The following is a 20,864-nucleotide window of genomic DNA, read 5'->3' as shown; positions in this document are numbered from 1 at the left end:
TATGCACAAGAGGGAGGTATTGGCACACTTGGTAAAACCATAAGGTCGGACTAGATGCTGTACCTTCCAACTCTAGAATTTTGTGATCGCTATGCCAGCGCTGCTGACTTTTCCTGCTCCCTACCCACACCAATGTGTGAAATCTTAACATTGCAAAATGCCAAACATTTGTTTGCCTATCGTTTGTAGCACACTGATGTTTATCAGATGGCACAGAGATATATGGCTTTCCTGGTTTTCTGCTCCCCGTTTTGCTTTTCTATTGTTTCTCTTTAAAAACTACTCTTTTACAAAAAAGAAGAGGAAGAAGAAGTGTGAGGCTATACTGCAAACAACAGGCTTACCAGCTGCAATAGGAGAGTCAAGCATACCAATTTCACACAGAAGCACATCATTGCTTACTTCAACTCGCCTGTGGAAACGACTCAGAGGCCATGAAAGAAGGAAGGGTAACAAAAGGAAGATTTAAAGGAACTATTGGAAACTCAAGGCAGTAGAGATATAAGATGATCAGAGCCCCACCGAACTTGAAGCATGGGAAGTCCCAACAAAAAATTATAATTTGGCGGAATATTTGGACTATATGATATGTATTTGTATAATTTGGAATATTTAATGTGATTTGATTGGATTGTTAAAATGGAAAATTTAATAAAAATTATATTTTAAAAAAATTCTAATTACAACCAGAAAACAGAAGCCTCTGAGGATGATGGATTCAAGAAGAGAGAAGCAGTCACCCTTTCCCTGTGCTGGAGAATAAGGGCCAATTTTAATGGGGTCTTCTTCCTTCTGGGGCTGTCCAGCTCTGCAAAAACAAAAGCCTTTTAGTAATAACTGGAACCAAATACAGTAAAGGAATTGAATTTGCATCTATCAGGCCAGGGAAGTTTGCCAAACGATTGCTGCTTAAAGGGTTCTCCTGAAAAATCCAGAGGGCTGTGCTTTCTCTCTCTCTCTCTCTCTCTCTCTCTCTCTCTCTCTCTCTCTCTCAATTTCTTAAGACCAGCAGGAGTTCCTACAAAGGAAATAAATGGCTGTTCTTCTGGGACTCCCAAAAGTGCCCACAACGAGGGAGGAGGGAGAGAACATCTTCGCTTGACTCTTGGTAGGAGAGCATCCCTCGTTTTCTCCTCACAAGGCAGTAGTCCTCCGTGATTCCCAGTCGGGCCAGTGGGCGCCAGTTGTGCCCATCTCGCCTGTGGGACAGTCTCTCCCCTTCCCTGCCTTTGGCCACCTCCCCTCGGTGCCACATCACTGCAGCCCCTGAGGCAGTGCCCCTCTTACCCCAGCAGAGGGCGGCTGCAGGGAGGCGGGGAACTCTCTCGCAGACGGACGTCTCCTCCAGCCCATCCGCAGGCGAGAGGGGGTAGAAGGAGCCAATGGGACGCGGCTGGGGAGGCGGGCGCGGAGGAGAGAGGGAGAAGGCGCCGGCTTGATTGTCCCAGCGGCGCCACTGGCCCGAAGAGGCGCATCTCTGGGCAGCGGGAGGAGGCGGGATGGGAGCGGGGAGGAGCCGCCGCGCGGATGCATCTTTCCCGGACGACGATCGCCTCCAGCCTTTCGTAGCTGCTGCTGAGGAGGGATGAGGTCACCCACACGTCCGCATCCCTGAAAGTCGCCGGAGCGCCGCGGGTTAAATGATTCTCAGAGGTTCCCAATTGGGACAGTAAGGATCATTTTGCAAAAAAAGTTGCAAAGAAGCAGACCAAGTTCGGTAAGCCTTAGTCCTTGTAATTGCGTGGTTCTCCCTCCCCCGTTTCCACAGATTTGAGGGAGTGGATCTCTCCCGTCTGCTCCGGAGTGGATCTCTCCCGTCTGCTCGCTGCCTGATCCTGAGCACGTTCACGCCGCAAAAGTCTCCCATCTTGAGTTTAGCGCTACTCGGGCAGTTCTGCGCTTATCTGGGAATAACTGGATTCCCATGGAGTTCTGAGTAGGAAAAGCATTTACATATGATTTGCAGCGATGTCGACGCACGTCTTTGAGCATCTCTCGCTGGAAACTTTCCGCTCAAGCCTTTCTCACATTCTAGCGGGACGTTCTCCTGCGCAAGTCCCGTCGGAATGAATGTTAAACGCCTTTCTCGCACCCTGGGCGCAGTTTGTTGGGGACTGTGCAGGAGAACTTCCCGCCGGCTGCTGTCTTTTTCTCTGTGGCTCCTGGAAAGTCGACTCCCTTCCCCGCTACACCGGAGTTTGCGGAATCAAGGGAGAGTGGTGTATAGAATAGTTTTTTCATGTTTGCTGTTATTTGGCCTGCCTTCTATTCTTTATATATTGTGGGGCTTGGTGGGAAACACTCAGTGTGCCTAAATAAATAGGGAAACTTGTTGAAGATTAACTAACGTGTTTTAGTTGCGCCTTTGCCTTCAAGACCAGTATGGGGTTTTTTTTCAACAACAACAACAAGGATGTGATCTAACCATGGTAGCAGTGCAGATATTTTCAGCATGAGTCAAGTGTTGATGGCAACTGATCTATGTGTAAATACAATACAGCATGTCACAAAATATTAGATACAGGTCTATAGCTTGCTTGTTCCTTTATATGCTAGCCTGGGTTGTTATGACACACAGGAATGCTCCCAAGAGTAATTGGAAACACCTTTTTTCCGATTGAAAATATGACCCCAAAATATTATCACCCCAACAATAGGATATTTCAGCATAGTTTTTTTTGTTACTGTTATTAAATCTTAACCTATAAAGCATGCTTTCTATATCAAAGGTGATTCTGCAAACCAATGTTTCCCCTTATGAAGTTCATAAAAGTCATGGAAGTCGAGAAAAGCTGCTACGACTTAGTTCCCTAAGACAGAATCGTCCCTGCCACAGCCATGCTGCCCAATATGATTCAGATATTTCAGGTGGTAGAGAAAATGGTGAACAAAGTCTGTAACATGAAAGATGGCTGTCTAATTCAAGGGATAAATTAATGCAAGTACTAAGTAATGTAGACCTTCTGGGTCATGTCCTCGTTATCTACACCAGCCCCTAAGGAATGCTGTTGCATATTTTACTGTGGTGAATAATAGAATTGTGGAAGGGATCTTTCAGTTCATCTGCTCCAGGTGTGGGCAGCTGCAAAATGGTGGCTTGGGGGTGTAGCCAGGATTTATGTCGTGGGTGCAGGATTTATGTTGGGGTGTGTGTGCAGAACCAAGCTAACTGCAATGTGATTGTTCAGTTAGTAAAGTATTTTTATTTATTTACTTGATTGGGGTGGGCAGCTGCTTTGGGGTGACATGCAAAATCTACCCCAGAGTTTCTGCAGATCAGGGATTCTTAAAGCTTTTCAGCATGTGTGTAGGGGGCCATTTTGTTGTTGCCATTGTTAAACTAATGGGAATCCGAAACCCCTTGCCAATCTACTGAAAATTCCTGAGATATCACCAATTGCTGTAGATTTGTCTTCTGCCTGGCCCATGTCTAGCTGAACCAATCCTCTGCTTAAGGCAGGTTCAACAAGATAGGATATGCTACTGGGCAATGCAAGGGGCTTCTTATTCTCTCTTCAAGTTCTGGAACAGATTAAAGAAGTTCTTACTAACTAAGCCCATTTATCATCTCCAATACAAGGACACCCCCCCCATGATGCAGCTCTCCAGTAATAACGCGCCACATGCTACAATTCTCCCTTTTGGGGGCACCGAGTCTCTTACTCCATTCTAGATTTCTCTAGACAGCGCTGATGGGAATGGGGATAGTTTGCTTCAGTTGCAGGCTAGTACTTCATACCCAACAGAGTTTCATGTGGTAGAAGAGGAAGAATGAAGTGATGGCTCTGTGCAAGTCAAATTTCCCCAAGAAGTCAAACCTTCCCATTGCCTTTTTCAAGAGAGTCATTACATGCCTCTCATGTGTTGATATTTGGTTACCTTAGGTCTTACTCCTCTGTCACCAGAGGCACATGTGGCTCCTGTCAAGCAACCCAGCCTCTTGCAAATTTCAACATTTGTTTAAAAAGCTTGCAATGTGCCTCCTTCCAGTGTATCTGGTTAGTGTGCATGTGCAGACTATTGTTTTCCACCTTTGCAACAGCAATGAAACAACAGAAATTGCCAACAGTGGAATCTTGAGCAAGGTAACCCTGCAAAGAAAAAGAAAGAGCCGGGGTGGATTTGATTGAAATCAAATTGATTTAAATCACGATTTAAATCATGATTTAAATCACTAGTCAGTAAGACTTGATTTAAATCATTTTTTTTACAGAAAGACTCATACTTGCTAGTATAATCTTAATATTTACAACCAGATGAAGGTTTCATTTTTGGAATAAAAAATTTTCAGACTAGCTTTTACAATTATATCAAAAATTACTGATTTGGTTATACTATTAGAACTACATAGACAGATAATTATGAAATGATTGCTTATATCTGGACAACTTTTCTGCTGTACTTTATTGGAAGGAGAAAAATAATCATTTCCTTAATAACAATTAAACAATTTATTTAACTAAAACAATAACATTATGGCATATGTATCCATGTTTGTTAACTGATGTGGTTAAACGATTTTTTTAATTAAAAAAACACACCTTAGACTGAGTTTTAGCACACAAGAAAAAGTTGAAACAAATTTTTATTCCCTGATGAATAGCCTTTGGACTATAATGTAACTTAAATAGAAAACTATCTTTAGAAAGATTTTTCCTCCAAAAGCATTTTATTTTAAAAATCCAATTTAAATCCAAAAAACCCGATTTAAATAAAAAAAAAATCATTTTATTTTTTAAAAAATTAATCATTTCTTTTTGTCCACCCTGGAAAGAGCATTGAAACTCAGCTGCACAAGCAGTGTGCACACAAGTGGAGGTTAATGAAATAAAACAAATAGTTCTCTTTAACTGCTGACCTGTAATAATAATAATAATAATAATAATAATAATAATAATAATAATAATAATAATTTATTTATATCCCGCCCATCTCGCTAGGTTTCCCCAGCCACTCTGGAATGTAGGAAGTCAGTTCCACTGGCCAATAACATTTTATACCTTAGACCCATTAAAGATGATCCATTGACTTCTTCTTAAGAAGGTCCACAGTGTGACTGCCCTCTCCATGCGTGCGTCTTGCACATCTTCAAATTCCATAAGAACATCCATTACCTGCCTGGAGGATCTTCCAAAAAATGCACAGCACGTTCAAAACAGGGTGAGACAAAACACCCCATAAGTTAATAAAGTCAGCAACGTTTATTGCAGAGACAACCTTGGATATGATTCAATTTGCCGCTCATGCGATAGATACAAAAATGGTGGCATGCTAGGCTCTGTGGCTGAAACACTGAGAAGCACACACCCCATTCAAAGTGTATTCAGAGATGATGCTTTGAAGGATATCCTAACAGAGTCTAAGACAAGAGGAAGGTGCTCATCACACAGACAGAGGGGGGAAAGTATTCAAAGTGGCACACCTTATTCGCTATACCAGTCCTTTCGGAATTTCCAATACCAAGGGAAAGCCGGAAATTATAGACAAAACCTCAATGGCACAAACCTAAATACCCTGAGAAGCAGCATCCACATAGGTTCCAGAATCCCATGGAGAATACCAAGTCGCACCCCAAGGAAACTGAATACAATAAGGTTGGGGTCATCTTCAAGATTTGTTCACGTGTTACAGCACGCAACCATGGATTGCTGGTCCTGAACGTGATAAAACATGGATACAGAATTCCTATTGACACCCCAATGCTTCCCTGCATTTTCCCCCAGTGGTCCTAGTCCTCAAACAGAACGAGTCTTGTCCAACCACAGGGATGTAGTCAGGGCAGAGGTGAGGGACCTTTTCCAGCTGACAGCCACATTCCCTGCCGGGGGCCACATGCAAATGGTGTGGGGGGGGGCTAGAGGCAAAAGTGGGTGGAGCAATAAATGGTAATTTTACATTTTGCACAGTAGGGTAGTTTCTGCGCACACACACCTGCACGCACACGCGCGCACACACACACACACTCCTTTGTATTCTCTATGCAGGCAAGCAGGAGACATTATCGGAATTCAGCCTGTCAAAAGCCTTGAGAAAGGTGGAAAGCCTGGCCTGGGAGAGAAGGTGTGGTTTGGGGAGAATCCCGAGGGCCAAACGGAGAGACATGGAGGGCCGCATTTGGCTGGTGGGCTCAGGGTTCCCCACTCTTGTCCTAGGTAATATAAAGATCACTTCACGCAACAACTCTGAGGACAAGCCAGTATGATCATGAAATAATTGGGAATTCTGCTGAGAAATACTACCTAACATAAGATCACTTGGTGAATTTCTTGCTGATCTGAGTTCCAGTTCATTCTTTTAACCACTGCTCTACCCCGCTTCCTGATTTCAATGAATAGGGATTGTGAAACATTTATGCACAGTCACAAAAGATTGTTCCAGTGTTTGATGTGCCCCTGAGCTTGGAGACAAGTCAAACATTGATAAATATATTTTCCCCAAAATAGTGTTATCTTTTTCTCCTAAGAAAAGGTTACTGTAAAATATATGTTTCACAGTAACCTTTTATCAGTGGTGTTAGAAGAAACACACACACTATTTTTAGATAGATAACATTTATTTGTCAGAAGACTATATTATTCCATACAATATTTTTCCCCATTCAGTTTTGGCTCTATATCTAAGAGAAAGTTATTTCAAAACAAAACCCCTCATTATTTCTGTACTACAGTGATTTAACACAGCACATTCTGTTTTTAAAGATGCCTGTACTGTAAGGTTCTGCCAATATTTACAAACCTGCTTGGATAGCCAGAAAATGAGAAGGAAAGTCTGAGAGACTTACTGGAGTCATCAGTTCCTTAAAAAGCACTTTTGTTGTCTGCCATTTTGAGTCTGACATCTTCTAAGGTTTACACAGTAAATTGCAAGGTCTTTTAATACCATAAACGAAACTGGCACAGAAAAGGAACAAAGGGCACATATTACACCTTATAACTTGTGCTATCAGTTTGATTCTTCCAGAGACTGGTGACCACATTTCCTTCAGATTGCTTGCATACACTTTCTCTCCTTCTGGCCCACAAATTTTGGCTGTTTCTGTGCCAACACCCATTGCAGCCTTTGACACTTTACTTTCTACCTCATTGTTTCTTCTTGCACTGTACAGGCTGAGGCTTGTGACTTGTATCGGTGGCATGGTGCATAGTAAGAGGACAATTGTGGGGTTCCTTTTTAGGCTGTCCAGTCTGCTGGATATGGGAAGAGGAGGGTCATGGTGATAATGTGAGGCTACCTATTTGATCATCAGTTGTTCAACATTGCATAGATGAGTGTTGAGATGCCCTAACCCAGGTGCTCTACCTAACCAGGTGAGAACTGGGGAAAGGGCTCTAGTAGTAGTGGTCCCTTGCTTAATAACAATTTATTTAACTAAAACAATAGCATTGTATCCATGTTTCTTAACTGATGTGGTTAAACGATTTTTTTAATAAAACAACAACTTAGACTGAGTTTTAGCACACATGAAACAGTTAAAACAAATCCTTATTTCCTGATGAATAGCCTTTGGACTATAATGTAACTTAAATAGAAAACTATCTTTAGAAAGATTTTTTTCTCCAAAAGCATTTTATTTTAAAATTCTGATTTAAATAAAAAAAATCTGATTTAAATTTTTAAAAAATCCATTTTTTTGAATTATTATTATTTTTAAAATCATTGATTTTTATCCACCCTGCTTCCTTCATATAGGACTGCGCTGCATGGCTATAATGTTCTACACATGTATCTGGAAGTTAGCCACACACTTAGACTTACTTTCGAGTAAACATGCCTAGGATTACATCAACAGCCTTTTTGGGAGCAGGAAAAGCATGAATGTTGATCTTGTGATTTGTGCATGTTTATAAGCAAAATGGAATTTGTCTCAACATTTTTACCAGATTCTTATTGCTTCTTGAGCCCCATGTTTTTGTTTACTAAACATTGCAATAATGTGCTGTTGTTTGTTTGAATTCATTGTAACTGCAATCATTATTATTTATTGTGGTTGCTAATTGCCTTGGTGATATCTCAAAGCGATTTGCAAGATGCTTAAAGCACAGAATGACTTATCAGATATTTAACATCCAAATGCCATTGAACAGGCACAAAAAGAAAACGTCAAAATGACTAAAGGTGTTCATCATTCATAACTGCTTCCTGAATACAAGCTGTTTGTAGGCTCAGTATACATCAACTGGCTGCCTTTGATGTGTTGGCACAGGGGGCAGCTTTCCTGCCTAGTCTGTGCACCTGCAGTGCCTATTGTGACAAAGAATAAATTCAATGGCTTTCAGAAAGATCAAAAACCAAGGGAAGGAGAGCTAGCTAGCAGAAAGAAAAGAGAAGAAAAACATTGCCACATATAAAGACAACAGTAGTACAGTCAAACCTCGGATCCTGAACATCTCCATTTTGGAACGTTTTGGCTCCTGAATGCTGAAAACCCAGAAGTAAGTGTTCCAGTATTTGAACATTTTTTGGAAGCTGAACGTATGACGCGGCTTCTGCTTGAGTGCAGGAAGCTTCTGCGACCAATCAGAAGCTGTGCCTCGGTTGTTGAACATTTTGGAAGCCAAACTGGCTTCTGGAACGAATTATGTTCAACAACCGAGGTTTGATGGTATATCAATCATGCGGACAGGCTTTGAAGTATTCCCATTTCAACTTTCAAATAAATGCCATTTGTGACTCAGGGATGGGGAACCTCAGACTCGGGAGTCAAATGCAACATCTGTGTGGCCCTCAAAATTCCCCAAGCCTCACAAACTTTCATGAGTCACACCCCTCAACTGTTCTGCTTTGCACCCTCATTGAGTGTTTTTTGCCTAGCTGGAATGTGTCCTTGAATGCTAATAATGCCTCTTCCTTGGCTGGAGAGAGAATAGAGAAAGGTATGTGAAAGTGAAGAAACCAACCTGTTGCCTACTTTTTGTGGCCTACTTTTGCCTCTGACCAAGTCCACCTCTGGCATGTGATGGGAGGGCGTCCAAACCGGAATGTGGGAACACGCACATCTTTTGGAGCTGAACATGCACACACACATATTTTAGATTTTTAGCTTACCACTTCCCCAATGGGAAGGGGAAAACTCAAGTAAACAAATCAGTGAGTTTCTTCTAGTTTAACTAGTTTCCTCCCAGCCTTCTTCAGCTAACACCTGGACCCAAAGACCAGCTCAAACAGAGAGGCCTCATGCACCTTCTGAAAAGTGTGCTAGGTTGGACTTCCACAAATGTAAAGTAGAGAGGAATTGGTAAATGGGGTTTGCAGCAAATGCAGCAGAGAGTTTCAAGTTTTTGGAAGTAGGAATTTCCTTTCCTCAAGTAAAATGGTGCCTGTTAGTTTTATGTTGTTGACGTTTCTGTGGTTATCACAAGGTGAACATATATAAAATGGCTGTGGCGTCACCACAGCAAATATTCCCTTTCAATTTAATCTTGGTTATAGTGAGGAGTGCCTTTGAACTTTGCTACTAATCTCCCCACCCTCCCTGCTTCAGATATATCTGCAAATGTGTTCCTGGGCTAAAATAGTAAACTAACAGGGATGTATTTATATTTTTTGCTATTCTGGGTATTTACTGACAGGAAGAAGAAGAAAAGCCTGACCATTCAAAGCAAACCTAGATGTATGTTGGGTATGACTATTCAAGCCTGACCAAAGAAAATATTTGTTAAAGAGAAGGACTATATATCCTACATCAGCTGCCCCCCCCAAATTAATCAAAATCAACGCAAATCTGAGGTTCTGCCCCCCCTGTCAAAAGCCTGCCCCCCAACAATAATCCTAGCTACACCCATGCTCAGGAGGGAGACTTATTGAAGGTTGGGGGACTGACAGAAAGTACTACCTTGTTTCAGAACCAAAGCTTTAAGACCTAAGCTGTTACACCTCAGTGTTTATTTTAAGGAACAGAAGAAAATATAAGTTGCACATTTATCATCTTGTTTAGAAGCCTGTAACTACCACTGAATTTTACATATATATGCTTCTTGAAATAATTCCATCTCCTGGTGCATCTCTTGTTTTATTAACATTGTTGTAAAATAAAATCTTTTTCTTGTTTAACTTCCCCATGTCTCCAAGTGGAAACGTTTTCTTTAAAAGAAGCAAAAATTAGCCAGTCGTGAGAGAGGGCATATCTCACCAATACAGTCACAATTGTTTTTCAGTAGAGAAATTTGAATCTGGGTGGTGAATCAGCTGCTGTTTGTGTTCCGCCGTAAAATAAATATTCATTTGCTTAGCTTTTCTTTTTTGCATGTTGCCTCTAAATATTGCCTCTTTGGTCTACCTGCAACTTCGCTGTGGGCACTGCCTTTTCATAGGGACAATGGGTCCAACTATCAGGGTCAAGGGTAAATAGCTAGCGGCCATAAAGCAATAAAAGCGAAAAATGCTGATTTTTGAGCCTGACAATCTTCGTTAAAGATTAACACTCAACCCGCATGTTCACAGACACTTTAATTGCATTTACTTTCCATTTAACAAGCCATTTCCATGTTGTAACAATTTTCAAGGACCTGCTCAGCTCATTAGAAGCTTTAGGCTGCAGTCCAAAACACAGTTAGAGAACATGGGGGGGGGGGGAGGAGCCTAATGGAGCTGGAGGGGGGGCACCACAGCATCCACAGCCCTGCTGCTTATAGCAGCTGAAGGTGGTGGGGCAGGCAAATAGCTGCACCAGCCTAGGGCTTTCTGTAGGCCAGTTGAGACTGACAGGGGCTCTGGCTATGAAAATAAAATACAAAACCGAGCCTGGTACAAAGGGAATTTGGATCGCAGCATTGAGGAGGGGTTGAAAGGAATCTGGAATCAGACTGTTTCAATGAGAAGTGCATATGTACATATCTTTTAATACAAGCTGAGATTCCTGCATTGCAGGGGGTTGGAGTAGATCACCCTTGGGTTCCCTTCCAGCTCTACAATTTTATTATTCTAAGAGTGGAGATCCTGTGGCTCTCCAGATGTTCTAGGACTTGCAGCCTAGCACTGGTTATGCTGACTTGGGCTGGTGAGAGTAGGAGACCCAGCCGCATCTGGTTCCCCACCCCTGCTCTAAAGGAGAGCTCAGATCTTCCAAGCATTATAACACTAGGCTCTCCACCATCTCCAAGGCTGCATCTGTCCAACATAATGAGGATCCACGTGACAAGCAAATGTTGTAAAGCCACCTCCTGCAGGAATATGTTTATATGCAGACTGAAACTTAAGATTAGAGCCACAAGTAATGGGTTTCTCCCAGGAACGCTTTACTGAAGAACACTCTTTGACTGTATCTTTTTGTGCAGTGGGAAAGGATGGCAAATTTTAAAGGTCATGCACTTCCTGGGAGTTTCTTCCTTATCTTTGGCCTGTGGTGGTCTGTGAAATATCCACTGAAGTACCTCTGTCGAAGGAAAAAGAACGCTTCCATTGGTTCCAAGGCAGGATTTCATCGCTTAGAAATAGCAGAAGGCATAGCCAAAGCCTCCTTTGCCCTTATTGGTAAGTTGGTTTTCTTTAGCATTTAAAAATGGTTAGGATTGAGGATGTTTGGGTCTTCATGAATAACAATACAAACCATGATTATTTTTGAAACAATATGCATTAATGGTAAAACAAATTGTAGTGTGGATTCTGTCTGTCATTGAATGGAAGAAGGGTCATAGCTCAGTGGCAGAACATCTTTTTTCTGTGTAGAAGGTCCCATGTTCAAAGTGAGCCTCCCTGGGGGAGACCACTCCATGAGTGGAGGGCTTCCACAGAAATGGCCCACCAGACCTCACATGGAGGAGGTACACAAAGAAAGGCTTTGTATGATGATGACACTGTGTCAGGATGCTGTCAGTGGCTCCTGGCTGGTTGCCCAGGAAAGTATAAAGACAAGGAAAAGTTTTTTACAGTCTTTCTTTATTGCAAACTCTACAGAGAGAGGCTATAGAACCCAGCCTCTTGGATAATGGCATTGTCCCAAGTGAATCTCCACCCCCGGTCTCTCCCACTTTCTCATTCGTCATTCTCACTGCCTCCTCTACGGGTGCCGCTAAGTGCCCTCTTTCTTCGAGCTCTTTGCTCTCCTACTTTTAAGGCTCGCTGGGTTCTGGGAGATGGACAGTCTGGAATGCTTTCTAGTGACAACGTGTCAGCCTACTTCTGCTTTGGCTCTCCCATGATTTCCCAACTTTCTCCCTCATCTGCCTCTGAGCTGTGACCTCCCACAAACCCCTGTTGTAAATCTATATTGTCTTCTTCCTCTTCCTCCTCCCTGGATGAGGTCTCCACCATTCCTCCTCTGCCCAATCTCTGGGTCGGTTTATATGATGGTCCTTGAAGTATTACGGTCCTGAGCTGTTTAAGGTTTTATAGGTCAAAACCAGCACTTTAAATTGAACCTGGATACTAATTGGCAGCCAATGCAGTTGGGTCAAGATTGGTGTAATGTGCTCAAACTGTCTTCCCCTGGTGAACAACCTGGTCGCTGAATTCTGTACCAGCTGAAGGTTCCGAACCACCTTCATCATGATGCAATAATCTAACCTGGAAGTTACCACACCATAGACAACTGATGTTAGGCTATCCCTGTCCAGATAGGGGTGTAGCTGGGCCACCAGCCAAAGCTGATGGAAGGCACTTTTTGCTACCAAGGCCACCTGAGCCTCAAACAACAGCAGTGGATCCAGAAGTATCCCCATTCTGTGTACCCATTTCTTCAGAGGGAGTGGAACCCCATCAAGAGCAAGCAGCCTCACATTCATCCAGTCTAGGGAACCACCCACCAACAGTGCCCCAGTCTTGTGTGGATCGAGCTTCAAGTTCATTGGCTCTCAACCAGTCCATTACCGGAATGGTGTCAAGTTTCCTTTTGGGGTTCATAGCTGTGGTTCCAGATGCTTAATAGTGCTAAAGAAAGAAGATATGAAATGGAGTTGTGGGCAGTAGCATTGACTAGACCAAGAGGTATGCGTGAAGGACTGACCTGAATTTTCAGCTCTTGCGAAATAAGCAAGGAGAAAGGCTGCCATTACCACAGTGATGCTAAAAGGCTTTAACTAGTCTTTAATCAAGCAATTGAATAAGAAGGTTGTTGACACAGTCTGCCATTGTTTCACACACAGGTATGATCGCCGAGCAGTTTGTTCCTGATGGGCCACATCTGAAGTTATACAATTATGAAGAGAAACAATGGGATCACCTAATGAACTGGCAGCATGCAACCATGTATCTTTTCTATGGCATCTCAGGGGTGGTAGACATTGTGGTGCACAGCACTAATGTGTTACCAGTAGCCTTGGACAGGTTGATGCTTTCAATTGCTGTTTTTGTGGAAGGTGAGTTGACTGTATCATACTGTTAATGGAGGAAAATCTTTTCTGAACTCTTAACACAAAAATGAGAAGATGAAAGGTTATCAATTAGCATAGCACTTGCCAACCTGGTACCCTCCAGATGTGTTGGTCTGCAACACCCAATAAACCTGCTTTGCCCCAGGTTGGTAAAAGCTGCATTAGAAAAAGCACATCATATAGTCATGTATGAAAGGGTGCGACAAAGAGAGGCTGAAGGAAAGGTCAAGAATGAGAATTAATGGAGCTGAATAATGAACTTTCTATCTTTACGTATTAGGCAGACTAAGGGCAGGATAGAAGAGTTAAAGATTTGGGGTTTGAAGTAGGGTTAAAGGCTCCTTATATTTAAGTTAATTTAGCAGACATCATGGTGTGTATGTATACTGCGATCCCAGACATAACACACTTATTGATGAGTGTGGCTCTCTGCTTTGAGATAACAATATATTTAGAACAGAAGCATGGACTTTAGGGTTGCCATATTTCCAAAATATTTAAAAAATAGGAAAGCACATATATGTACATGCATTTTCATTTATGAAATGAAAATACCTCAGCATTTAATGTAAATTGTGTCTACAAATATAATAAGAACAAAACCTTTGGGGGGACACAACCAATATTTTTGTCCACATTTTATCAATCTGTTTGGTGCTGGTGTTCTGTAAGCTGCCTTGTGATGAGTCTTGCCCTGAAAAGCAGAGTATAAATCTTTCAGCAAACAAATAGAGGGAAAATGTGTACATCAAAACTTTCATAGTGGGGTTCACGTTCGTACTTCCCCCTACTCCTGCCATAACTTGGGGTTAGGGGGTGTCGAGCATATGGAGGGAAGATTTAATTTTTTCCTCTCTTGCCCAAGTCCTGATGAAAATTGCTTCCCCACTGGACTGCTTTGCTCTGTGTTGCAATTTAAAATAGTCCCCAACACCTATTATTAGTTACAGAGAGGGAGCATGAACCTGACATGGTTGCTAATTAGTATCCCGTCTAGTTTCTATTTTGGGACACGGGTGGTGCTGTGGGTTAAACCACAGAGCCTAGGGCTTGCCGATCAGAAGGTCGGCGGTTCGAATCCCCGTGACGGGGTGAGCTCCCGTTGCTCGTTCCCAGCTCCTGCCAACCTAGCAGTTCGAAAGCACGTCAAAGTGCAAGTAGATAAATAGGCACCACTCTGGCAGGAAGGTAAACGGCGTTTCTGTGCGCTGCTCTGGTTCGCCAAAAGTGGCTTAGTCATGCTGGCCACATAACCCGGAAGCTGTACGCCAGCTCCCTTGGCCAATAAAGTGAGATGAGCGCCGCAACTCCAGAGTCGGCCACGACTGGACCTAATGGTCAGGGGTCCCTTTACCTTTTACCTTTACATTTTACCAAGTTTCTATTTTGGCCCTTAGCACCGCAGACTTGGGGAGTCCTCAGCTATCTCCCCTCTAGTATCCAAGGGAGGTGGGATATTGGATTCTCCCTACTGAAATTCTAATTACCTGAGCACTTCTTGACTTTTCTAAAATAATGCATGCATATACACATAGGTTACTTGAAACAAAACCAAAATATTACGGTTTGTAACAGAAATTTTGTTCAGTAAATTAATACGTGAAGCAAAAGTAGACCCTCTCATTTCTTTGTTACCAGGATTTTTATTTTATTTCCACATCCACGGGCGACCTATGTTAGATTACCATGTTCATCAGTTACTTGTAGTGGCCGTCGTTGGAGGAGCTGCTTGCATCTTCTTGGAGGTCTTCTTCCGTGGCGTCATTGTCCTTGAGATGTTCCGAACAAGTCTTTGTATACTGCAGGGGAGCTGGTTCTGGCAGGTGAGCGAGTCTATGTTTCCTGCCTTCGTAATCAGTTAATTCCCAGGAAAACTTTGATTTCAGGCCTAGCAGCAGCCAGCAGTATCCTTAGGGAGCTGATACCATTGCCCTGCCCCCCATATTCTGGTGTTCCTCTAATTACCAGGCAGTCACCATTGAAATTGGAGCTCGTTATGTCACTCTGGGGCTTTGTGCTTTATTACATTGATGGCTGCCTGGTACTCAACAGAGGGAGGCTGCCACCACCTTCCTCTTCATTCATCATCTTCTGCCTTCACAGGAAAGCCTGCTTTCTCATGCCTGCATTCAACAGAAACGTACTTAACTATTGCATTTATATCCCACCTTTTCTCCAAGGAGCTCAAGGAGGTCCACATGGTTTCCCCCCTCCTCATTTAATCCTCACAGCAACCCTTGTGAGGTTAGTTGGGCTGAGAGACAGTGGGTGGCCCAAGGTTACCCAGTGAGCTTCACAGCTGTGGAGATTTGAACTGGGGTCTCTCAGGTTCTGGTCCAAGACTCTAACCACTACACCATGCCTCTGAGTCAGAGGAGGATTCAGACCACCCAACCCAATAGGGATCCTATCAATCAGGCCCCATGCCTGGTCCACTCTGCAACAGGGATCTGGCCTATCTGAGATACTTGTGGGGAGAAAATGAAAGGCTGTAAAACGACACTCTTGGGGGAGCAGCCCAGAAGATGAGATTGAAAAATGGGAGGGCTGGTCCTTAGATGGATAAGTTTGGAGCTGTTCATTTGTCTTTCAAATACTGCACTGCAGATCAGACAGCTGCATTGTTTGTAACCAACCATTTCTCCTATTGAATAGAGGTGGCACAACAATGTACTCATTCTGGCAAACTTTCATATTTCTGGGATGGATTATATCTTGCCCCATTATTGAAGCCACTATTGCTTCAAAGCTCAGGGCAAGGGAGTTAAATGAAACTCTGAACTCTACTGTTTTGTAAATCTTCTGTGTTTAGCTTTGTACATGCCACTTTGTCCGTAGGCGCAGTTCTGTTGTTTGAGAGTATATATTATGACAAGGAAAACATCTAGGTAAAAAAAGAGAAAAGGTGCAGAGTTTCTTTGACAGATGGAAGAGTTCACAACAGCAGAATAAGTTTCAGAAGGGAAGGCAGCTTTCCATAAATAAGCTTAAATACAGTGGTACCTCGGGTTACATACGCTTCAGGTTACAGACTCCGCTAACCCAGAAATAGTACCTCGGGTTAAGAAATTTGCTTCAGAATGAGAACAGAAATCATGCTGCAGCGGTGCGGTGGCAGCGGGAGGCCCCTTTAGCTAAAGTGGTGCTTCAGGTTAAGAACAGTTTCAGGTTAAGAACGGACCTCCAGAACGAATTAAGTACTTAACCCAAGGTACCACTGTAAATATGTTCAGTACCATAGAAGAATTCACCAATGTATTCTCTTCTCCAGGGTGTTCCTCTGTAGATTTGGGATTGAGACTTATCTTCTTTTACTTCTGCTTGTAAATTTATATTTAAGAAGCATTTCAAAAATGTAACTGTGAAGTTACTTTCTTTGGGCTGGTGTTATTATAAAAATATGTGTGTGTGTTACATCTTTCAAAATATAGACCAATGAGGCATCGTTTTATAAAAATTCTCTTTAAAATCATAACACAATGTGAATTTTAACCCTTTAGTCCACATATACTCTCACTGTTCCATCTGTATATTATAACCAATTTTGTTTGCCCATTTAATCATGCATTCTTTAATTAGTTCTTCTTCTGTTTCAAATTTCAACAAAACTTTATACATTTTTGCAATAACATATCCATCATCTGCCACATGTTCTTTTTTTGACACCACAGATTGGATTTGTACTTTATCCTCCAAGTGGGGGTCCAGAATGGAACCAAACGGACCACAATAATATCATGTTCATCACCATGTGCTATTGCTGGCATTATGCATTTGCACTTCTAATAATGGCTTTGAATTACACCGTAATCAGCTGGTAAGTAAATTCCGAAGAGCTTCATTTAACTTGCCACTAAATGCTAGAGTGTTGTTCAACATAACAAAACTCTCAGCTACGCAAAATTGGCTACTCCAGTTCTGGAGGAATGTGAAACTGCAATGGCCTCCATATGTCAGCCTGCAACCATTAGCACAATCCAAGTGGGCTTTGCTGTTTTCTCACAACCTCGCTAGGAAATAAGCAAAGTTCCTCCGTGTCATTTATGTAGCAGTGAACAATGTGCATTTCTTTTTCTTCTGAAAGAGGTAGCTGTCTGTTGAACTCTGTGAGGCTCTTTCCTGTAGTCTGTCTCTTCTCAAAGTTTAAGATCAGGGAAGATGCATGAATGTTTTGCTCATGGGTCTATTTGAAATGCCAGCACCCAGCCCTAGATATATGGTTGGGTCCAGAGAAATGCCATTGAAAAGGATAGGCAGAGTCGTGCTCCTCACCGGCCCTCAGGTCAGTTGTGTCACTACTGCCTACCAGGAGGTAGAGGGTGAGGGATGAGGTCAGAATGGTGGAAATGGACCAGCAGGAGCACATGCATCCTAGCCTCACAACCCCCTCCCCCTCCCACTCTGCACCCTGTAAGCAGTAGTGACACAACTGACTAGAGATCAGGTGACTTCCAGCACCCATCACATTGCTGGAGGGTTATTTTCCTGCCTCTGCCAAGGGTTGAGGGACTCTGCTGAATGGTGCAGGTTGTGGTACAGGGGATTGAGGAGGGGATAGCTGACGATTGTGTAGAGGCACCATCCATGAGCACTTTAAAGTGTGACAAAGCGTTGGTAAATTGACTTGGGGTATACATTCATACTATGGTAATCCCGTATAAAATAGGCAGCTCCCCACTTGATTCCTACCCGGCTTAGAATATATGACAGGGACTTTGCAATTCATGTGCAAAGCACAAATATATATAAACAACTAAGGTAAGATTGCCAACTTCAATTAAAAATTATACAAAATGAAACATTTATTTTATTTTAATGAAAATTTCCAGGCTCTGATGTCACCAGATTACATTGGCTCACACCACAGGGAGAAAAGTCATTTAGTAATCAGCTGAGTGCCCTGGATGAGCTGATAATGGGGTTATTAACTATTTTACACAAATATCTTAAAAAGAGCAAAGCTATATGTGACTGTTTCAGAAGTGCCCTCTCTGCATGGACATAGATGATTTTGGGATGGATTTTGCTTTAAATGACCCTCAAATACTGTTGAAGGCAGCTCATTCATTTGTGCACTTGAGAAAACTCTTCTATATTTTAGAATAGTTGGATCCTGTAGATATATATGACACTGTATCAGGATATATAATTGGAAAACAGTTAAACCAGGAATATAAGTTTCTCATTCAGAGGATGTTGTTTGATATCAAATAGGTGTTGATTTCCTGACACTTAACTGGGTGAACATGTAGCCCAAATGGTTCTGCTTTGTTTTCCAGGATAGTTCGCACAAAACTAAAACAAACTCCATCCATGGAAATTGGATTATTGAAAACATCTGAGCGAGATCAGGAATCAGAAGATGAGATCTAATTCAGCACAAATGTTTTCTTAAGGTTTAGCACCTATTCTTTCCATTTCTGACTTGTAATGGCATTGTTTATCACATCATTAAGACTCTGCATTAATTTATGAAACTTCCATTAGTGCATCGTTTACCCTTTGCTTGAAGTAGAAAGAGAATGTTTTGCTAATGAGTAGGCTGGAGTGACATTGTCATGTGCAAATCAATCCAGACCATTATTATGGGGCTATTCTTTCATTGCTCTTGGGTAAACTGGGAGATTTCCACACGTGGCAATCAAATGCAACCCTGCCGTTGCATAAAACTGATTGTATACATCTTAAAACCAATCCAGTCATAAAATGTGCACATCTATTTTTAACTATAAAGAATAATTTGTTGTCTGTCCAAAGTGTATCTTGCAAATTTATATTTTTCAAAGTTATTGCTTTGTTTATTATTATTTATTATCGAGTACGATCTAATTGCATTACAAATCTTGTGCAAAAAAAAAGTTAGTGTTGTGACTTAGGACACAATGGTATTCTTGAAATGGTGGATGATTGTAAGCACTATGTTAGACTTGTTACTTACCTTGTAGCAGAGTCCATTTATATAAATAAGGCATATATGTCTGCTGTATATCTTAGAGCCTTTGCTCTGAATTTACTCAGTGTGTAGTAGAGTTGGGTGAGAGGGTTCAAATCCCCACTTGACCATGAAGCTTGACCACACCTTGGAAAAGTCATTATGTCTCTGTGAGGCATGGGGAATATGAGGCCCTCCAGATGTTGTTGCACTCCATCTCCCATCAGCCACAGACAGCAAGGCCAATCAATGATCATGTAGGATGGGAGTTGTAGTCCAGCAACCTCTGTATAGCCACAGGTTCCCTATCCCTATACTCAAAGCAAACAGTGATTACTGTTTGGGAGAGGGCTATGGCTCTGCTACCTCCCTCACTTGCAGATGCCTCTTCCTGGAAGTAGTACTCATTCCTTTTGAGTTTGCTTACTGGGAAAGCACCATTTAGAAGTATCCTTATTTGTGCCACGTTACTCAGTATGAAGCTATACTCAGGAAATACCGTATGACATAGCGTGCCTTTTAGCTTTCTTGTCAGTAAGTATATTATCGGCTGGGAATAGCGTATGTGGGACATAAAATGGCAAGTGTGTCTAGCAGATTTAATAGGATGCACATATGTTCTGTTTAGGAAATCCAACTTTAAATGACTCCTCTACCAATGGACAAGAGCATTTTGATTTCTACTTCATATGCACTTTCTAAACACCAAAAGTTATTGTTACAGCAATCTTTTGGTAGAGAGGAAGAAGAATTCTGTTTATCAAGTAATCAATGAAGGATCCTTCAGGCTAGTGCAGCTACTTAAAATTATGAATAATAACTTGGTTTTAAATGTTGAAATAAATTGTTCCAGTTTACTTTGAAACAAGCAACATTTGTAGTCTGGATTGTTTTTTTACCCTTTCGTTGAGTTCCATTGTTAGTCCACTTGTACTAAGGTTCTGGACATTTATCTATCCTTCAGCCAGGTCCTTAAAATGGAGAGCCTCTGTTTTCAATGGGTATTTACTACCAAATATATGTGCATAGGATTTCAGCATTAGATGCAGTGAAGTAAACTGCAAATTATGATTTTTATTTGAGGTGTGCAGATGCAATTATGAGAATGGCTTGAGTCCACACACATGTGGCTTAAGTCTTCTGCTTTTCATATGTATATCCCTGTTACTCATCCACAGCAGTGAACAATGAGAAAATGTTTCCATGCTGTGTGTTTTGGCCCTTCAAAAACTATGTCTCCATCTTCCACAACCTTTTTCCATGTGGGGATAGCAGGTATGTCTGTACCTATGCTCATGTGACTTACACAGGAAGATTGCAAGAGCAAACATTACCTGACCTTAGTTATCTTGAGCACAATGGAGCCTTGCTTTTTGGGTGTGTGGGAGAAGAGTTCTATCTTAATTTGGTGGGTTTTTTTGGGTTTCTTTTTAAAAATATTGTTATTATTATTATTATCATCATAGAGTTGGAAGGGACCCTGATTGTCTTCTCGTCCAACCCCTTCAATGCAGGAATCTCAACCAAAAAAATCTCCAAGCAACTTACATTTTAAAAAATAAACATTCATACATTATGCCTTTTTTAAAAATCACAGCATTAACATTCTCATTCAAAGACCACAA

The 20,864-nt window shown here is 41.9% G+C and overlaps 1 protein-coding gene across 1 annotated transcript; it reads left to right on the top strand.

Annotated features, from left to right (window-relative positions):
* The first annotated feature begins 1,366 nt into the window (after positions 1-1,366).
* Positions 1,367-20,111, top strand: TMEM45A (transmembrane protein 45A). Its single transcript, XM_083611742.1, has 6 exons — positions 1,367-1,717; positions 11,274-11,469; positions 13,080-13,292; positions 14,946-15,130; positions 16,979-17,124; positions 18,587-20,111. The coding sequence occupies exons 2-6, from the start codon at positions 11,283-11,285 to the stop codon at positions 18,678-18,680; spliced, it is 825 nt and encodes a 274-aa protein (XP_083467868.1). The 5' UTR covers positions 1,367-1,717; positions 11,274-11,282; the 3' UTR covers positions 18,681-20,111.
* The last annotated feature ends 753 nt before the right edge of the window (positions 20,112-20,864 follow it).

This window comes from Podarcis filfolensis (assembly GCF_964270895.1).
Source record: "Podarcis filfolensis genome assembly, chromosome: 4".
NCBI lineage: Eukaryota > Metazoa > Chordata > Lepidosauria > Squamata > Lacertidae > Podarcis > Podarcis filfolensis.
The sequence above is the reverse complement of the archived record's forward strand: the minus strand, read 5'-3'. Positions and strand labels throughout refer to the sequence as shown.